An 18,018-nucleotide genomic window follows, 5' to 3' on the forward strand; every position below is an offset into this window, starting at 1 on the left:
CAGAACTAGAACTCACAATTCCTTAGTGTCTAGCCTATTGCCTTAAACCAGTGGTTCCCAAACTTGGCAACTTTAAGACTTGTGGACTTCAACTCCCAGAATTCTCCAGAGCAGAGCAGCAGAGAATTCTAGGAGTTGAAGTCCACAAGTCTTAAAGTTGCCAAGTTTGGGAACCACTGCCTTAAACCACTATGCCAGACTGGTTTGTAAGAACTTTATATATATATATAACAAGCTTTTTTGTTGTTCTTATGCTTAACAGCAGCTATTTATTTCAAGTAGTTATTACCCAGCAGTTAGCATCTCTAGAGAGAAAAACAATATTGCTTCATGCATTATTTGGGTATGGGGTTTCTTCAGAGTTGCTTTTTAGAAAAGGAAAGCTATCTAGTAAGAGAAAATTAATAATAAACGTTTGTTAACAGTATAACAGAAATTAAAAGGAAGAGAAAGCAGTGAAGTAAAGTATGTTGTGAACAAAATAAATCTCCAAAATTCCTTAAGAGACCTTTTATTGTTGAAACAGAAAACTAATAGAAACAGAGTTAAATAATGCATATCCATTGCTGCAAGGCAAGTATAGATTTATTCTTCCAGTGTTGCATAATAATTATTTTGGTTATAGTTTGTGTGGAGAAAAAAAGACCATAATTCTTGATAGTTTGAGAGATTCTAAATATTTCAGGATATAACTAGGAGGAGCACAGGTTTCTTTGATGTGCAACATTGGGTCTGCCATATTAATAATCTTGCAGTATTGGTGTTACTTATTTATTTATTTGTTTAAATTTGTTTGACGTCCATCCTGCCATGAGGCTACCCTTGGCAGCTTACCATAGTCGAACATAAAATTTAAAAAAAATGTAATAACCATAGTAAAATACTCAAACAATAAAAATAAAAAAAAATAATGCAGTAATATGAATTAAAAGATGGGTGAGGAGGGAGCATAATTTCGGGGAGGGTGGGAGGTAGTGTCTGCCGCGGGGGTGGTGGGAATGAGATCTGCCATAATAGGGAATGATAACACTCTTGCAGTGTTCTTCACTCCTGTCCGGTTCCATGTGGCGGGCTGAAAGTTGCAATAATCTCCATTTACAAACCAGTTTCACCTTTTAGGATCTTTGCCTTTTGAAGATATACTGTGTCTGTGGCATTCACTTTATGACTTTCAAGTTAGCTTTTGATTTTTCCACATATTTCATGGGTGAATGTCCTTTCTGTTTGCTGTCTTGAGAACAGAAGACTCAATGGTGAATGGAAGTCTTTAAAATGTTTCACAGCCTGAATCTGGGAGAAATCTTAAACTACTTGGAAAATTAGCTCAGGGAAGAGAAAAGAAACCAGAGTTGGGAAAATACTGAGATACATGAAGAGGAAAATCTCTTGAGAAGACTCGAGAGAGACAGAGAAATGCATTTTAAAATATATTTACGATTGAGACCTAGGGAGAATCCTATTAAGCCAGCAACAGGTGCAGAAAAGCACATACAGAAACTGGCTTCAATTTTTTATTCCCGTCTCATTCCTGTCTCTAATTTCCTCTCCTTGACTGAGGGGTACCACCGGGTTTAAACCTGAGAAGGGGAGAGCAAATAATACAAAAATATGTTATGTAGCTTGGCTGGCCCTGCCATCATTATCTATCATGTTTTCCAATAATCCATTTTGGAATTGATATTTCAACTTTACAGTGCCATATTTAATATGATGCAACTAGCTGTATCCATCTGTGAAGCTTTAAAAAAAACATAAAAATTTGCAGAAGCAAATACCATTTTTGGAGGCGGAATGCTTATTGAAAGAGAGAAGCATCCAAAATGTATTCTGCATTTTAAAAACATGTGAATTATCCCATTAAACTAAATCAGCTAAATGTATTTAATTAGATTACAATTCTATCTAAAGTATGCTGGCTGGGGAATTTGAATTGGAAGTTGAAATCCATACATCTTAAAGTTGTGGAGGTTGAAAAACAGTGATCTAAAGTTATACATGTACTTCTCCAAAATTATTCTATACCATAAAATGTAAGTTTTTAAATAGTCAATCTGCAGCTTGGCCAAAACAATAGATTTGCATTTGTATTAAACTACCTTTTGTAGCCTGCGACAGGTGAGTTCTCTACTATTTCCCCACTGCATAGACTGTCCAGGTGCAGATCAGCTTGGCTTCAGCCAGCTTCCTCTATCAAATACCTTAATTTATTAACTCAGGTCTAGGGACTGCTTAATGTCAGTTTATGAAGGCAATAATCAGAAAATGTCCCAATATTATTAAATTGCATTTAAAATGTACAATGCATGACCGGCTAAAATGGATTCCAAGATTGCAGGTTCTTTTTCATTGGCCTTCCTCTGTTTATTTTTGTTTTTTTAGGCATTTTTACCTGTGTCTTTAAGAGAAGATGCTATTAGCACTATTTTATTTCCAGGGTAGAGAACTTTTTAAAAAAGATCTATATTATGTGCTTATTGCTGCGGAATAAAAAGGAATAACTAAGGTAAAACATTGGAATTGCAAACCAATTTTCCAAGTTTATATATCCTCTCCTTTCAAATTACCAGTTTTCAGTGACAGCAAAAGCAAAAGAATCATCATAGATTTTTCTGGTGCTGTAGTCCTGCTTAGACATTATTGCACAGTGTCAAGATGTCAGAATACTTGCATTAACAACCTTCTGCCTGTATTTTCTCACTTCCACTTCAGTCTGTTTTTCTTACTATTAAAAGGTGCTTCGAGACAGAGAGCTCCTTGTTCTATCACCCGAAGACATTTTGCAATTGTTTTATTTTGTTTCTTCTTTGACAGAACTCTGGCAGCAGTGCGGTGGGGGGAGGGGGGAAAGAAACACAGGAGGGTTCTGGTACTGTAAGGTGGTTTTAGAAATGGCTGGTTGACTCTGTGAGGTCTCTCTGCCTTATTGGTAGCATGTTCCTCCATCCCTAACAATATTTACAGTGCTCTCTTTTCCCATGACTTTTTTCGTAAAGTTCAGGAGAGGGAAACACAAATTGGTTTCCTTTCCACAACTGTCTTCAGTTTACATAGGAATACTGTATTTTCTAGCAACAAAACTAAAAGTATCTTCCGTCCCCTTAGCAGTGAACGCATTTTACTGTACTGCTTACATTTTTGGAGGATGACAAACTAGGAGGTATCCCTTCCTCCATCCATCATTCTGATAGCAGTCAATTAATGTTTAGATCCCATTCTGGGAATGAGGCAGAGACAATGGCCAGGAAAGACCCCATTAAAGTTTACTCCAGTTCATTCAAGGGAGAGAAAGTGGAATATCCCTCTGGAGCTCTTCTCAAGGGTTTACAGCATCATTTCCCCCCTTTTTGACTTTCAGCTTTCTTCTTTAGCACTGGAGCACTGGTTGCTCAAAATCCCCACATCTTTGCAGATTACAGATTAACAGAGTTGGAAGGGACCTTATAGGTCATCTAGTCCAACCCCCCACTCAAGCAGGATATCCTACACCATTTCTGACAAATGGTAGTCCAATCTCTTCTTGAAAGTCTCAAGTGATGAAGCTCCCCAGACTTCCGAAGGCAACTTCTGTTCCATTGGTTGATTGTTCTAACTGTCAGAAAATTCCTCCTTGTTTCTAAGTTGAATCTCTCCTTGGTCAGTTTCCATCCATTATTCCTTGTCTGGCCTTCGGGTGCTTTGGAAAATAGCTTGACCCCCTCCTCTCTGTGGCAGTCCCTCAAATATTGGAACACTGCTGTCATGTCTCGCCTGGTCCTTCTCTTCACTAGACTAGCCATGCCCAGTTCCTGCAACCTTCTTTAGTCTCCAGTCCCCTAATCGGTTCCACCACAAATGCGCGAACGACAAAAGCGCGCCTGACTAAACCGTGGTGACAAAAGCGCGGTGACAAAACCGCGCCGACGAATGAGCACTGAAGCGCGCCGACAACAGCACACCGACAGAAGCACGCTGTAACCTAACCCTAACCCTAAACCTAACCCTAAACCTAACCCTAAACCTTACCTTAAATCGTGCTTCTGTCGGCGCGCTGTTGTCGGCGCGCTTTTGACATCGCGGTTTTAGCCCCACGGTTTTGTCGGCGCGCTTTTGACGTTCGCGCTTTTGTCGGGTCACGCCCTAATCATCCTGATTGCTCTTCTCTGCACTTTTTCTAAAGTCTCGAGGCTTGCAAGGGTATCGGAGAGTAACCTGGGCATAAGAATGAAGAGAAGAGACTTACTTTGAAAGGAGTGGACTGGGAAATGGAAAGGCAAGGCTCAAGAAATCTATAGAGATTGTCAGTCATTCAGGTCATGTTGTCCAAAGGTGCTTTTTCTTTCAGGAGGCAACTGGACTTTCTTGGTTTTTTTTTTCTTTTGAAGACGTTTCGCTCCTCATCCAAGAAGCTCCTTCAGCTCTGAAGAAAGTCCAGTTGCCTCCTGGGGAAAAAAAAACCCCACACTTTTGGGACAAGGCTCCAGTTTTACAGAAGCGAGCCACGCTGTGAACTCTCCTTCCCTCGAGGTCCGCAAGGGTCGCGGTGGATCGGAACCAGCCGTCGACGGAAACGAGCGAATCGAGCAAGGACGTGGCTGGGGTGCAGGGACTGCTCGAGGCCATAAAGCCATAAAGGGTTTGCAGCCTCACTTGGGGCGGCCGTGCTCAGCACTTTCCCCTTTCGACTTTCTTATTTTAGCACTGGAGCACCGGTTGCTCAAAATCCCCACAATTTTGCAATTACAGATAAACAAGAGTTGGAGGGGACTTTACAGGTCATCTAGTCCAACCCCCCCCCCCCGGTCGGGCTAGACGAGCCGTTTTCTCAGCTTGCACGAAAGTTGAGCAAACGGGCTCTTTCCCGCACCCCGAGGCCTCCTTCGCTTGGCGATCCTTCGCTTCCCATTTCCGTCCCTGGGATCTTTCTGCTCCGGTGCTTTCTCCCCCAACGCCCCTCCCTTTTTTTCTTTTTTGGTTCTTCCTATGACACTCTTTTCTTTTCTCCTTTTCCTCCTCCTCTCTTTTACCCCCCCCCCTTTTTTTTTCCGATCCTTGCTTAGGAAAAGGCTCTATTTTTAGCCGGGAAGGGGTGGGGTGGGGGGGTAGCTCGTACTATTTTTAGATCAAACAATTCCTAGGCGTGCGTCAATGGAACCCCGTGTGCGTCACCCGCGCAGACATTCCGATCCCGCCCCTTCGCTCCGAGGGCGCCGGAACATTCCGCCCCTTTTCGCCTTGTATGGCGAAGGCTGCAGCCGGGCCCCGTGCGTCAGAGGATCCCCCCCTCCTCCTCCTCTGCCCACCCCTTCGCCTCTGCGTCACAGAGAGCTTAAGAGAATCTCCTGCCACGGGCTAGTGAGCCCCAGTGGCTTAGTCGGCGTCTAGACTGTAGGCAGCTCGCTCCCGCGCGGGCTCCCTTCGCTCCGATCTCGGGCTTTCATCTGCGGCGGCGGACGGCAGCGAGGATCGACGCTTCCCCGACACGCTTTGGGCTTTCTTAACACATTCCCCAGCACCTTCCTATGTAAAAGTGGAAGAGACCGCAGCTCGAGGTTTTCAGCCCCTTTGGGTAGGTGTGGATTGATTTTCTTTTTTTTTAATCCCCCTTTCCCCGTCTGTTTTTTTTGTAAAGTGCAAACGCGCTTACGTGACATATTTTTTTTATTGCAAGAGGGATGCTTTTTTTATTTTAATCGGGTCGGTTAACAGTAGTAGTTAACAGTCACAGAGTGGGAAGAAACCCTGGAGGTCATCTAGTCCAACCCCACCCCCCTGCTCACGCAGGACACCTAAACGAGGGATTCGAGCTTGCCAGTAGGGAAAGAAGTTTCGGGGTCCTGCGTGTTGAAAAGTTGGGGAGTTTGCGAGGATTGCGGGCGAGGGGGGAAATTGGGTGAGGTTGCGTTTTATCCTCTGATGTGTTGCAAAATTAAAAAAAACGTGTAAAGAGTGAGGAGGGCCGTTCTACATAACGGGAGCAAATGTTTGCTAAGTGAAGAAATATTTGCAACTGCAGAGTAGAGTTTATCCGCGAAGAGTGAATTTTAAAAACCGGCCGTGGCTTCTGTTGCTTGTTCGTACTTTTAACTGTAAGAACTGCAACGTGATTTTTCAGATAGGCATGTTTTGATTTGCAGACCTTAGAAAGTTACTAGAACTGCCATATGTCACCTGCCTGGCTCTTCCTATGTAGTATGGGACAACTTGAAAGCATCGGTTAAGAAGGTATACAGAATGCATAACCATGAACCACTGGACTAATCCTACAAGGGCAGGGGTTTTTTTCTCCTTAAAAAGGGGGTATTTGTACTTTGAAGCTTGAGTTGCAAGAGGATCTGGCTGGGGAACTTGGCTGATGGCAACTATAATGGTGCACTTGTTTCCAAAAGCAGTTTTCAAAGTCTGCATTTGCATTTTAAAGGACAAAATTGCTGTAAGCTGAGCTTGTGGGGAGACCTGGCAGATGTGTACCAGTGACTGGATGCATTTTGCCATTTTAATGTCCTGTGATTGTGATGTCGGTGTAGGATGGGCACCTCACTTGGTCAAAAGTGAAGTTGTCTCTTTTAGAGGAAAAAAATGTGATATTAAGAAATGAAAAGATCTGTTGCTTGATAAGGAAAGTAACATTATACAGCTAGTGCTTGCGTCCAGGTGCGAGGCCTCGTCATAAGGCCTGGTGATTGTGCCATGTTTTGGAGACAAATAGGTCAGACTGTTAACTTCTTAGATATCTGAAGATATTTTACTACTACTTCATCAGGCTAAATATATCGATTCTGCCCATATCAAATTGAGAAAAGAACTTTAAATGTCTTTTCTCTGTTTGGAAGATCACTATGGGAAAAGCTGTTTGTGCCAGGTTCATATTCTCACTCTGCTCGCAACCAGTCCTCTTATACTTGCATTTTTGTGTGTGTGTTAATCTGAGGGTAACGTGCATTGTGCGTCGGTGTGCACAGATGCACGTTTACTTTCCTAGATGCAGAAATTCCCCTCTATATTTTCAAAAAGTGGACACCTTTGAAAAAATGTTTTCTAATGTTCTCTCCCCACCCCCACTTTCCCTCTCCAAAGGGATGCTCTTTTTCTTGTGAGTCTGCATGTTCATGTTTGTGAGTCAATCTGCTGAGCAGCTTGGTACCATCACAGGTGTTGAAGGACATAAATCAGCAAAGCTCCTAGCCTGGTGCTTTCATGTGGCTTTGCAAGGGGGTGGAGGGTTTGCAGTTCCTGGCATGTTCAGAGCGACAGGTGCTGCATCAAGTTTGAGCACCTGGCAGCCTTTGCTGTGGCGGGCTCCCCCTGTTTCTAAGTCTGTGCGCCGGACTTCAAAGGCTGAAGAAGTCCACTTTGCCACAGTCTTGTCTTTGTCCATTGTGAGCACCTTCTTTAGTGGTCTTGGTCACTCCAGAATCATTACGTTAGACTGTAAGGGGTTTGAAAACCTAGACGGAAATCGGAAAGTATAAAATGGGTTGAATCCTAGAATAATCTCAGCAACTACACAGAGAAGTGTGGGGTAATCACAGCAGTCCCAAAAGCTTGATTTGTTTTACATACCATAATCCTGTGCATATTTATCCAGCTCTGTTTTAAAGGATTTCCTCTCCAGCGAATCTGCCTAGGACAGAAACTGTGATAAGAAGAGACCCAATTGCCTTTATTATGTCATCATTAAGACACCTTCTACCAAGGTACGGTAGATTGTTAGTGTCAAGGCAGAAAGCGGGCAAATGTGAATTATTTTATTTTCCACGGTTTGATCACAGACAGTGGGAAAATGCCAGCTGGGTTATTTCAGCTTTTAAAAAGCTTATGCTTGCACAAAAACAACATTGGGGTTGGTCTTTTGGAATGAAGCCCACATTTACCTCTTCCATTGATAGCTTTTGAGTAGTGTTGATTATCTTTTCTGCAGATCAGACATCTTGACAGGTGCAGTTTTTCTCACTGCTGCCATTGATACAGTATGGAGTGCTGCATCAGTTGAATATCTTGATGTGCAACTGTTAAAAAGCATAGGAAACTTGCAAAGCAGGAAAAGGGTCTGCGTAGACCAGGGAAGAGTTGGACATCTAATACCAGAATCCATTTGCCCTTGTTCAAATGCGGCTCAGCACAAACAGTGGATTCAGTCTTGGAACATTTGAGCCTGGAAGAAATAGCTTTCAACAAGAAAAGCTTCTTTTAAGATAATTCCACCCATTGTCGAACTGACAATAACAGTCTGTTCCTGTTGCAAGTTTCCTTAAGCTGTTGAGTATTTCTTCTTGGAAGCAGCATGGTCATTTATGCTGAATGGTGCCAGTTTTTGCTTACGGAGTTCGGAATCTTTCTGTGGTTTTTACATTAGCACTGAATCCAGTTGCTGGGAAGTTGATCCGTCCCTGTTGTACTGCGGCTCTACAGCAGAGGGGGCTCCTGAGCAGTCTCTAAAGTCTAAATGCAGTCCAACAAATTGGGAGGAAATTGTAGGGCTGCGTGGAACACTATAATGATGGGCTTCTGTGCTGTTCCCCTAAAGCATGGATGACTTGCTAACCTTCCCCTTCGGCTGTCTCTCGGGATCCCTTGCTATTGGCCAGGCTGTCTTGGGCTGATGGGAATTGTAGTTCAGCCATCTCTTGAAGACATAGATTTCCCATTCCAAAAGCAATCATATCTCTCCCCTGATTGGTTTACAGCTGCCATTGTTCTAGAGAACTTAGCTGTCGGCTCTTAAGTGTTGGGAGGAATTGATGTATTAGGTTGAGATTTCAGCCTTTCTATTCCAGGGCAACCCTCTGGGGCTAGCCAAAGGCAAGCAGTGCTTGGTCACTGGTCCCATCCTGCTGATTGCAGTGGGCAGCCAGCCAGCCTTCACCCTTGCTACCTTGAGTGCCTTTGTTTTGGTCTCAGCCTTTGAAGGTAAACGGAAGCTGTCAAATGATGGTTGGGGTGGGGTGGGGGGATGTGCAGGGGCTGCAAAGTTCTGCAAACAATGCTGCTCTGCCTATCAGACAGGGGGATAGTAGCACATCTGTTGCTGCATCTGTTTGACAGTGATTACAGGAGCCATTTGTGCGCTAAAACAACAAGGATCCCAAAGGGGCGGCTCGCAGGGTAAAGAGGTGAGTGTGTCGTTATAGCAACGCCGTGCCGTTTCCATTGGAAGATAGTGGAGGACTGTGAGAGAAATACACAGAGGAGAAAGCGATGGCAACAGTGCCTGCGGGAAGGAGACACTTGTGCTTCCAACAATGTTCTTTGCTACAAAGGAGGTTAATTCTCGTTCTTCTCTCATGATTCCCTGGTGAGGCTCTTTGGAGCACCAGCCGTAGATGCCTGAGTGGAAGTGTTTTTAGACAGCTAGGCAGGCACTGAGGAAGAGAGAAGCTGAAGCATCTTCAAATGCCTTTCCTGCTGAATCCCATTTAAAAAAGACTTTATAGCCACAGTGGGAAAAACTATCTGTCCCATAAGAGAGAAAGTCACTCACCTGTTTTCAAGAAGAGGGTAGAAATATCTAGTAGTCTAGTTATTATCTCCCCAGGTAATTATTGGGTGGATTCAGCCTTCTGTTATAGGACTTTTCGCCAGCAGTGTGTTCCCTGCCCTTTTTTTTGCTTCGAATGTCAAATCAGTACAGAAATCTGGCAGTCTCCATCCTGGCTCAGTGGAATATCCTTTCTTGCAGACGTTTGCATATCAAACAGGTGGATGATTAGACGCTCTATTCCATTGTCCAAAGAAATTCATTTTTTTAAATAATGCCATATTCTCAGAGCAGGAACCCTTATTTTAATTGCTTCATTTGATTGTTGTGAGTCGCAGAGTGCTGTGGAGAGTTCGGATTTAATAGACGGTGGTGATGCACATTTTTAGGACAGTAGCAAAGTGTGGGGAAAGGAGACCTTTCCTATGGAGACTCTTGGCAAAAAAAAAAGGATGGAACTTTCTCAGATTCCACCTCAATTAGCTCAATTTCATTGTGAGCATAATGAATTTCCATAATTGATTTCTCAGTCCATGGGTGAGCCAAGGCTGCGTTTTAGCCCTTTTGTCTCTGCTCTGAACTTTTATTTTGATATTTATGCCTTCAAGCCCAGGGGTAAAGTAAGTATACTCAGTCAAACCATTTTCTTTTAATTCTGATTTACAAGGGCTGTCTTTTTTTTCCCTCCCTCTCCACAGGAGCTAGTAGACTAAATATCACTGTGTCATTGTTGTATAGTTAGATTTAGCACGGAGGCTTTAAAAAGGCAATGGGGGGGGAGGGGAAGAGTTCAAATTAGAACAGTATCACAAAGAACTAAATGTCCAGACTGGAATAAAAGAATTCACGATTGCTGCTTTAAAAAGAAATAAGACTTTTAAAAAGCTTGCACGCTTACTTAAGGACTAATAACACGAGTAGTATCAGCACCGAGCTTTGTGCTAAAAGGCCCACTGTTGATCCTTCCTACTTGCTAAATATCTGCTTGTCCGATCAGCCCTTCTGCTCAGCAGCAATACCTAAGATTAGGATTCCAGCCCCTGTAATGGAGCTCCCTAGGCTAGTCCTGCATTACCTAGGGAGATGTGCTGCTCTCTCGCGCATCTGCAGACGTCAGAACTTCCTCTGGGGAGAGTACGCTAATAAATCCTGTGTTACGAGGAGCCCTGGGTATCACCTGTTGCTACGTTGGAACAAATCACAACAAGCCTTAACAATTGGCTATCCAAGTTCTATTTTAGGAATGCAGAATAACAAGATCAGATAGCATCAGGGGGGGGTATGCACAGGGGGGGTTATGAGGTTCCAAAGACGTGTGGACAAGATCTTTTCTTTTAAGGAGAGAAGTTGAGCAGAATTGGCCAGCATGGGCTGTAAAATGCAAACCTTGTCTCCGATGAAAACTCAGCAAGGGACACATAATCCCCTAGCGGTTGGGAATCGTAGTCCCTCTGCCACTTTCTCTTTGGGAGCTTAGAGTAGGATATTGATTCACATAAAACAAATTAACAGGGAAAAGCCTTCATAGGAATCACATTCATTTAAAAAGGGGATCAACACGCTTTTGCCAACTCTTAACGAATTGAGAAGAAACTGCAAGCTTCAGGTTTTGATTTTTTTGTTTTTTCAATTGAAGTTCAAAACAGGTAGTCCTTGACTTATGACGGTTTGTTTAACAAGGGCTCAAAGCAGGGGTGACATGATACTGGTTCGGACTGGTTCGCCTGAGCTGGGAGTAAAAAAAATGCTACTAGTTCACCTGAACCGGTAGGAAAAAACTGCTACCAATTCAGGCGAACCGGTATTTCCCACGATCAGCTGTGACAGGCAATTTATATTACTTAGAAAGCAGGATTTCCTAAATAGCGTAGCAGGGTGGATCCCCCCCTCCCCTCGCTGTTCCACTTACCTTTGCAGGCACACTTGGTAGCAGGCTCTGCCCGGACGTCATCACGTCCGTTTTTGATGCTCTGCGCATCAAAGTGAGTAGATTTCACCTCTGGCTCAAAGTTACAATGGGCTTGGGAAAAGTGACATATGTTCTTCTCCTCAATGTTTCTATCCCATCCACGGGGTTGTGTGATCACAATTTGGGTCCTTGAAAATCGGCTTGCATTTTATGATGGCTGTAGCATCTTGTGATCAGGTAATTATTATCATTTACAATCTTCCCTCAAGCAAAATCAATTGGGGAAGTCGGATTTGCTTAACGACCACATTAAAACTGGTTGTAAAATCAGGTCTGTTCACATGATGATTTGCTTAATGACTGCATTGCTTAGTGGCCGAAAGTCCAATCCCAATTGTGTTCATAAGTCAAAAATTACAGATAGCCACTTCTTGGGTGAGGCAGTTCTTGCTCATCCAAATTCCAGATTGGTCTGTCATTTTTGATCAATTTTAATTAGCAGAGTGAGGATTATTTCCAAGTAAAGATTTGCATGCCGAGCTACTAAAAAGAAGCTCCTGTCCCTCTGAGAAACGGGTGATAGCCTTATTTCGAAGATGCAGTCTTAAAAATCTCTTGGAATTCTCTTTTTCTCAAACGGGGGTGAAATCAACTTCCCTACCGGTTCGCAAATGTGAGCGCATACGCCACCTTCCACACAGGTGCAGGACCTTCCACGCATACTCAGAGCGACAAAAACGGGACGTGATGACGTCCGGGCGGGTGTGCGAAGCCTCCCACCACCACCGCTACTGGTTCGCCAGAACCGGATAGAACCGGCTGAATCTGGTCTCGGCCTCCCGTAATTCTTTCCTCTGTTAAAGCAGCAGCTTTTGGTAACAGAACCTGACCAATTTTCACTTTGCCACAAGAATTGCTGCTACAGACTTGACTTCCATCTCGGCTAATGCTTCCAGTTATAATTCCTCTTTTGGAAAGTGCCATTCTCAAATACACTATAAAGCTCTGAGATTCTGTCTTCCCAGCAGTTTCAGTTTTCATGTTCCTTGTCAGAGGCTGCTGACATTTAGATGGATTGCCTTCAAAGAAAGGAGTACAATCAGATAGAAGTGGGATGATCAAGTAGGATAACAACATGATCAAAACCTTTTTTTTAGCTGTATTTTCCTCTGTAGTGCTGGCAAGCAGCAACATATAGCATTTCCTTTTTTTGTTGTTGTTAATAACTGCACTGATTGTGATGCAGGTGAGAACAGAATGGTTGTTTCTAGGATTGGGCATTTTGTACAGGAGATTGAGATTGGGAAGATAAAAGAAAAACTTAATTTGGGAGCAGGGTACCTTTTCTTTGCTCCTTAGTTCACCAACCTGAACTTCAGGTGTTCAAAACCATTAAGGGAAAGGCCTGATCTGTAACTGAGTCCAAATGAAATTCTACCTTGTTTTCATAGGTCAAGTTGTTTCAAGAACTTTGGGGTGCTGATGGTTCCAAGTTTGTAAAATTAAGAGGGAATAAATAGCGGCAGTAGAAATCTCAAAATCAATCTTTTAACAAGCTATGGGAATCCAAGCCACTGCAGGAAAACAAGAACAATTAAGGACTTTGATCAGGTGTTAATATCTTGGCAGCCTTGTCATTTAAAGTTTGAAGTTGTTTAGGTAAACAGATGGTTACCTCAGTCCAACCATAAGGAAATTCTAGAAATATGCTAGGGTTTTTTCCCACCTAACACATTGATAGAATGTTTGCCTATTTCAGAATACTACACTAGTCCTTGACTTACGACGACAATTGAGCCCAAAATTTCTGTTCTTGAGGCATTCGTTAAGTGGGTTTTGCCCCATTTTATGACCTGTTTTGCCACACTTGTTAAGTGAATCACTGCAGTTGATAAGTTAGTAGCAGGGTTTTTAAGGAAATCTGGCTTCCCCATTGACTTTTCCTGTCAAAAGGTTGTAAAAGGGGATCGCATGATCTTGGGAATAGAATAACAGAGTTGGAAGGGTCCTTGAAGGTCTTCTAGTCCAACCCCCATCCCCCAACACCCCCCCCCCCGCTTAGGCAAGTAACCCTATAGCACTGCAAAGGTCATGAAATCAGATCCCAAGCATCTGAATTTGGATCACATGTCCATGGGGATGCTGCAACCATCGTAAGTGTGAAAAATAGGCATAAGTCCCTTTTTCAGTGCTGTTTTAACTTTGAACGGTCATTAAATGAACTGTTGTAAGTCAAGGACTACCTGTATTACCTTAATGCTTTAGTTTTTATCTCCCACATTGAGAGAGAACCCAGTATAAAATTCTGAGACTCCTGGCCAGGGGTGGATTCCGGCAGGCACTATTGCTGGTTTGCTCATGTGCATGCTGTGTGCGCATGCATGCTTTACCATATGTACAGTGCAATTAAAATTATTCTGCACATGCACGGAACTAAAAAACAAGATGGCAGCGCCAGTTCGGGGGCATGGCAGGCTTGGGTCACTGCCGGTTCAGCTGAACCGGTAGGAACCCACCACTGTTCCTGGCCCTTCTGTTTTCGTTGCATTTCTTATTCGTTTGCCTTGTTCGTTTTCCTTTCCTTCCTCATCAAAACGCTTGATCACGTACCTTATTATTGGCCCCATATTATTCTCTGAAATGACATTAATCAAGGAGACGACATAGGTATATTGAACGAATCTGCAAATCTACAGCTGGGTTTGCATCATAAGGCCTCATTATTGTTTCAGCAGAATGTCTTTTCTGGATGCACAAAGAAGTGGTTTTATCTTTGCCCTTGTCTCTTGTGTCGGCAGTAATATTTTTAATTTCAGACAAAAACATAGGAATCTTTTCTGCTGGGTACGTAGTGAGGCTCTTCATGGCATACCTTGTATCGCCTGAGAAGTAGTTTCTTACGCATACAGTACCCCAATTTCATCAAGGAAGAAAAACAAAGCAAAAGATGCAGAAATAAACTTAGAAGCAAGGTCCTGTTAACTATGTGAGGAGAAAACTACCACCACTCACTCGCAAGAGTCGAGAAATGTGATTGACTCCAACTTTCAACATTGTGACTATTTAATAGCTGTTCTCTTTTTGGCAGAGAAGAGAAGAATATCAGGGATAGAAGGGAAGGAGAACATCTTGTATCTCCCTTTAATAGCCCCATTAAGAAATAGTGCATCAGAAATATTAGTCTTCCTTTTAACAAGGAGCCCAAACTTTTTCTTCCCCCATTTGTACTTTGGTAAATAAAAGTTTAGAACCACAATCAAGAGGGAGGTTCAAGGCCAAGGACTTGGTTTGTATTAAATCTAAAGTAACCAATTGCCCTGATGTTAATAAAAGCCCACCATATTTGTAAAGGTACCTAATGGAGACCAGCCTTCTCTGGCCAACCATGTTTCTGGGACAAGAAACTGCTCATAGAACAATGATGACAAACCTTTTTTGGCACCGAGTGCCCAAACCAGAACACACGTGCATGTGTGTGCATAGGCACATGCTGGATCACCAAAAACCCAAAGACCAGCTGGCCAGTGCACACATGCCTGTTTTCAGGCTTTTTTCGGCCCGAAAAACTACCTAGTTTTTGATTGTTTTCAGGCCATTTTCCAGCGCTCCAGCGCCCACGAAGACCAGCTGGCCATTGTGCTGGAAACCAGAAGAGCAGCTGGCGATGGCATGTGTGCCCACAGAGAGGGCTGTGTGTGCCACCTCTGGCACACATGCCATAGGTTTGCCATCACAGTCCTAGAATATCATTTTAGCACATCTGATAGTCAGTAGATCAGGGAAAGCTTACCAGATCCCCCCTTTCTATGGCACCTTTAAGATCACTTTTCTGCCGATTCAATTCATGAGAGTTTCTAAAGTAGAGCACAGATGGACCTTTTGTATCTCTTCAATATCTAACTGTAGATTTTTCTCCTTCTCCCTACCCTTATCTTCCTTTAGAGATGCCCTGTATCCAAACGCAATATGGGACCTCACTTCAGAACGGAGGATCCTGTGAGCGCTACCCAGGAGACCTCTTGACCCCTGAGTTTGGTAAACCCACCATGGACCTGGTCAATACTGAGATCTCTGCTGCCACTACTACTCTGCCCAGCTTCAGCACCTTCATGGACAATTACACAGGCGAATTTGACGCTTTCCTCTATCAGATTCCAGCCGCGAACCCCAATACCACATCCTTCAAGCTGGAAGATTTCCAAGTATATGGTTGTTATCCTGGTCCTTTCAGCAGCCAGTTGGATGAGACCATGTCCTCGAGCGGCTCAGACTATTATGGCAGTCCATGCTCAGTTCCTTCTCCTTCCACGCCGAGTTTCCAGACTTCCCAAGGCCCAACTTGGGAGAACTCCTTTGGAAGCTATTCCCCCACTCATACCTATGAGGGGATGAGGCCTTGGGTGGCGGCGGCAGCAGCGGAGCCTCCCAAAAGTAGTTCTACTCAGCCATCTTATTTTTCCTTTGGCCTTTCGGCTCACAGCCCTGGAATCCCACCCCAGAGTCCCCTGAAGATGCAGCCGACGGCCCACCAGCACTTGGTGGATGGAGAAGTCTTTTCACTCCCGCAAACCTCCTCCTCGGTCCATTTTTCTCCTTTGCCACTCAGCCAGGCCTCACCAGGCCTAGATGGCTCTGGCCTGATGGACAATCCCCTCTCTCCAACAAAGACACGCAGCCCTGGATCCAATGAAGGTCGCTGTGCTGTGTGTGGGGACAACGCTTCATGCCAACACTATGGTGTCCGGACCTGTGAGGGCTGCAAGGGCTTTTTCAAGGTAAGAGGAATGGGTTATTTCAAAGTAATGATTCTGAATCTTCTAGTTCTATTAAAACAGCTTTCTCCAGCCGGTGGTCTTCCAGTCAGTCCAAAAGAGCAACTCACCAAATTTCCTAACCAGCACTGCTCATTCCTATGAGAGCTATGGAGACTGTATTCTCGAACCAATTTGGAGGGCATGAGGTTGGGATTGACTTGCTGAAGACAATCCCAGCATTCTGCATGTTCCTCAGCTCCGGCAAAAAATGCCGGGATTCAAAGACCTCTTTTTCCAGGGAGGGAAAGGAAAAGCCTTTGCTATGTGTTGACTGCCACAGGGATGACTCATCAGACCTTTCTCTGACTGCTTTCTAAATAAAGGAGGTCATTGTAAGCGCTCTCTTCCCCTCATAAGGGTAGGTGGCAGGGGGAAAAATTCTTCCAGTGGGAGGCTGCAGAAGAGCCTCTGGCAAGCCCTAAGTCTGTATCAATCCTTCTGTGTCTTTCAGAGGCTACCCTTATTTCATCTGGAAACTGTCGAGGCCCAAAACGGCCAAGAATCAGTAGCTTCTTGGTGCACAGGATTCCTTCCCAATAGGCATTGTAGATTGCTGTAAAAATGGGGACAGGAAGTGGGGAGGCTAAGAACAAAATTATAAAAGGAGCTGCAGCCCAGTGGATTTAGTGGACACCACGTTGGGAAAAGGCTACTCAGCAAAAATCCCAAGGAAAAGTGGTAGAGTCTTCAGGGAAGGGGTGGAAAATGGGGGGCTGCTACATGTCCGTTCACAGCTCTGAAAAAAACCTGTGTAAGAAAATGAGGAACAGGTGATGAGTTCTAGGAATTGTAATTGGACCTACCTGTAGCACGCCAGGAGGGAAGAGGCCGATCTATTGGAATGGTTGGGCACCCCAAAGATGGTCACTGCTCTTCTGAACACAGAGATTTGGGAAGAAAGCAGAAAGGGAGACAGATCTGTAACCAATGTGGAATAGAGAAGAGAACAGTCAAATAGACCGACCTGAAATTAGCCTAGTATATATTCAGCTTCTCTGAATATACCACTGTTTACTGAGTGGGCACTTAGACCAGGGAAGTCTGCAATACAGAGTTGACTGGGAAATCCTGAGGAATTGCACATCTAACATATCTGGAGGACAGCAAGTTGAGGAAGACTATCTTGAAAAGGTGTTCTCTCTCAGCAAGCTTTCAATCAGTGCTCACGTGCTTTTTGGGACTCTCTGCTCCCAAAGTACCGTATTTTTCGGAGTATAAAACACACTTTTCCCCCTTTAAAAGAGCATGAAAATTTTGGTGCGTCTTATACACCAAATACAGCCATTTTTGGCCTCCTGAAGCCCTGCCCCTGTATCCCATTTTTGCAAAAAAAAAAAATGGTCGAAAAACAGGCTGTTTTTCACCAAAATGGTGGTGTTTTTCCCTTCCTCCAGCCCCCAGGAGCATTCTGCAGGCTTCAGCGGGGCAGGGGGAAGGGGAAAATGCCCTTGTTTTTGCAAAAAACGGCCCATTTTCCGCCCAGTTTTTGCAAAACTGGGGATTTTTGCCTTCCCCCAGCCCTGCTGAAGCCTGCAGAGTGCTCCTGGGGGCCGGGAAGGAGAAAAACTTTTTTTCTTACCTCTTCGAAATCTTGGTGCATCTAATACAGTGGTGCATCTTATAATCTGAGAAATATGGTATTATAAATCTTAGGCCTTCTACAAACTTTGGGGTTCTCCACGCCTGCAGGTATCTGCATCCTGATACCTCTTTTGGCTAATAATGTAAAGACTATCATTCAGGGGATGAGCTTACTTTCGGGATGTTATAAGGTAACCAGTAAACAAGCTAGGTTTACAGCTTTCCAGTTGTTGCTTAAGGACAAACTTCAGCAGCTGCAG

At 43.9% G+C, this 18,018-nt stretch overlaps 1 protein-coding gene across 4 annotated transcripts in view; it reads left to right on the top strand.

Annotated features, from left to right (window-relative positions):
• The window catches only part of NR4A1 (nuclear receptor subfamily 4 group A member 1), a 46,218-nt gene that overhangs the window by 13,662 nt on the left and 14,538 nt on the right, over positions 1 to 18,018 (top strand). For 3 of the 4 annotated variants that reach the window (XM_087710384.1, XM_087710385.1, XM_087710386.1), the window contains one exon: positions 15,306 to 16,138. In XM_087710384.1, the coding sequence (XP_087566510.1) occupies positions 15,306 to 16,138 (833 nt within the window). Of the gene's footprint in view, positions 1 to 5,340; positions 5,546 to 15,305; positions 16,139 to 18,018 lie in introns of those variants that run through there. The other variant, XM_014075986.2, reaches the window with a different exon arrangement.

Source organism: Thamnophis sirtalis, unplaced genomic scaffold, assembly GCF_051295495.1.
Source record: "Thamnophis sirtalis isolate CommonGarterSnake01/CBP01778 unplaced genomic scaffold, rThaSir2_p1.2 scaffold_3, whole genome shotgun sequence".
Taxonomy (NCBI): Eukaryota; Metazoa; Chordata; class Lepidosauria; order Squamata; family Natricidae; genus Thamnophis; species Thamnophis sirtalis.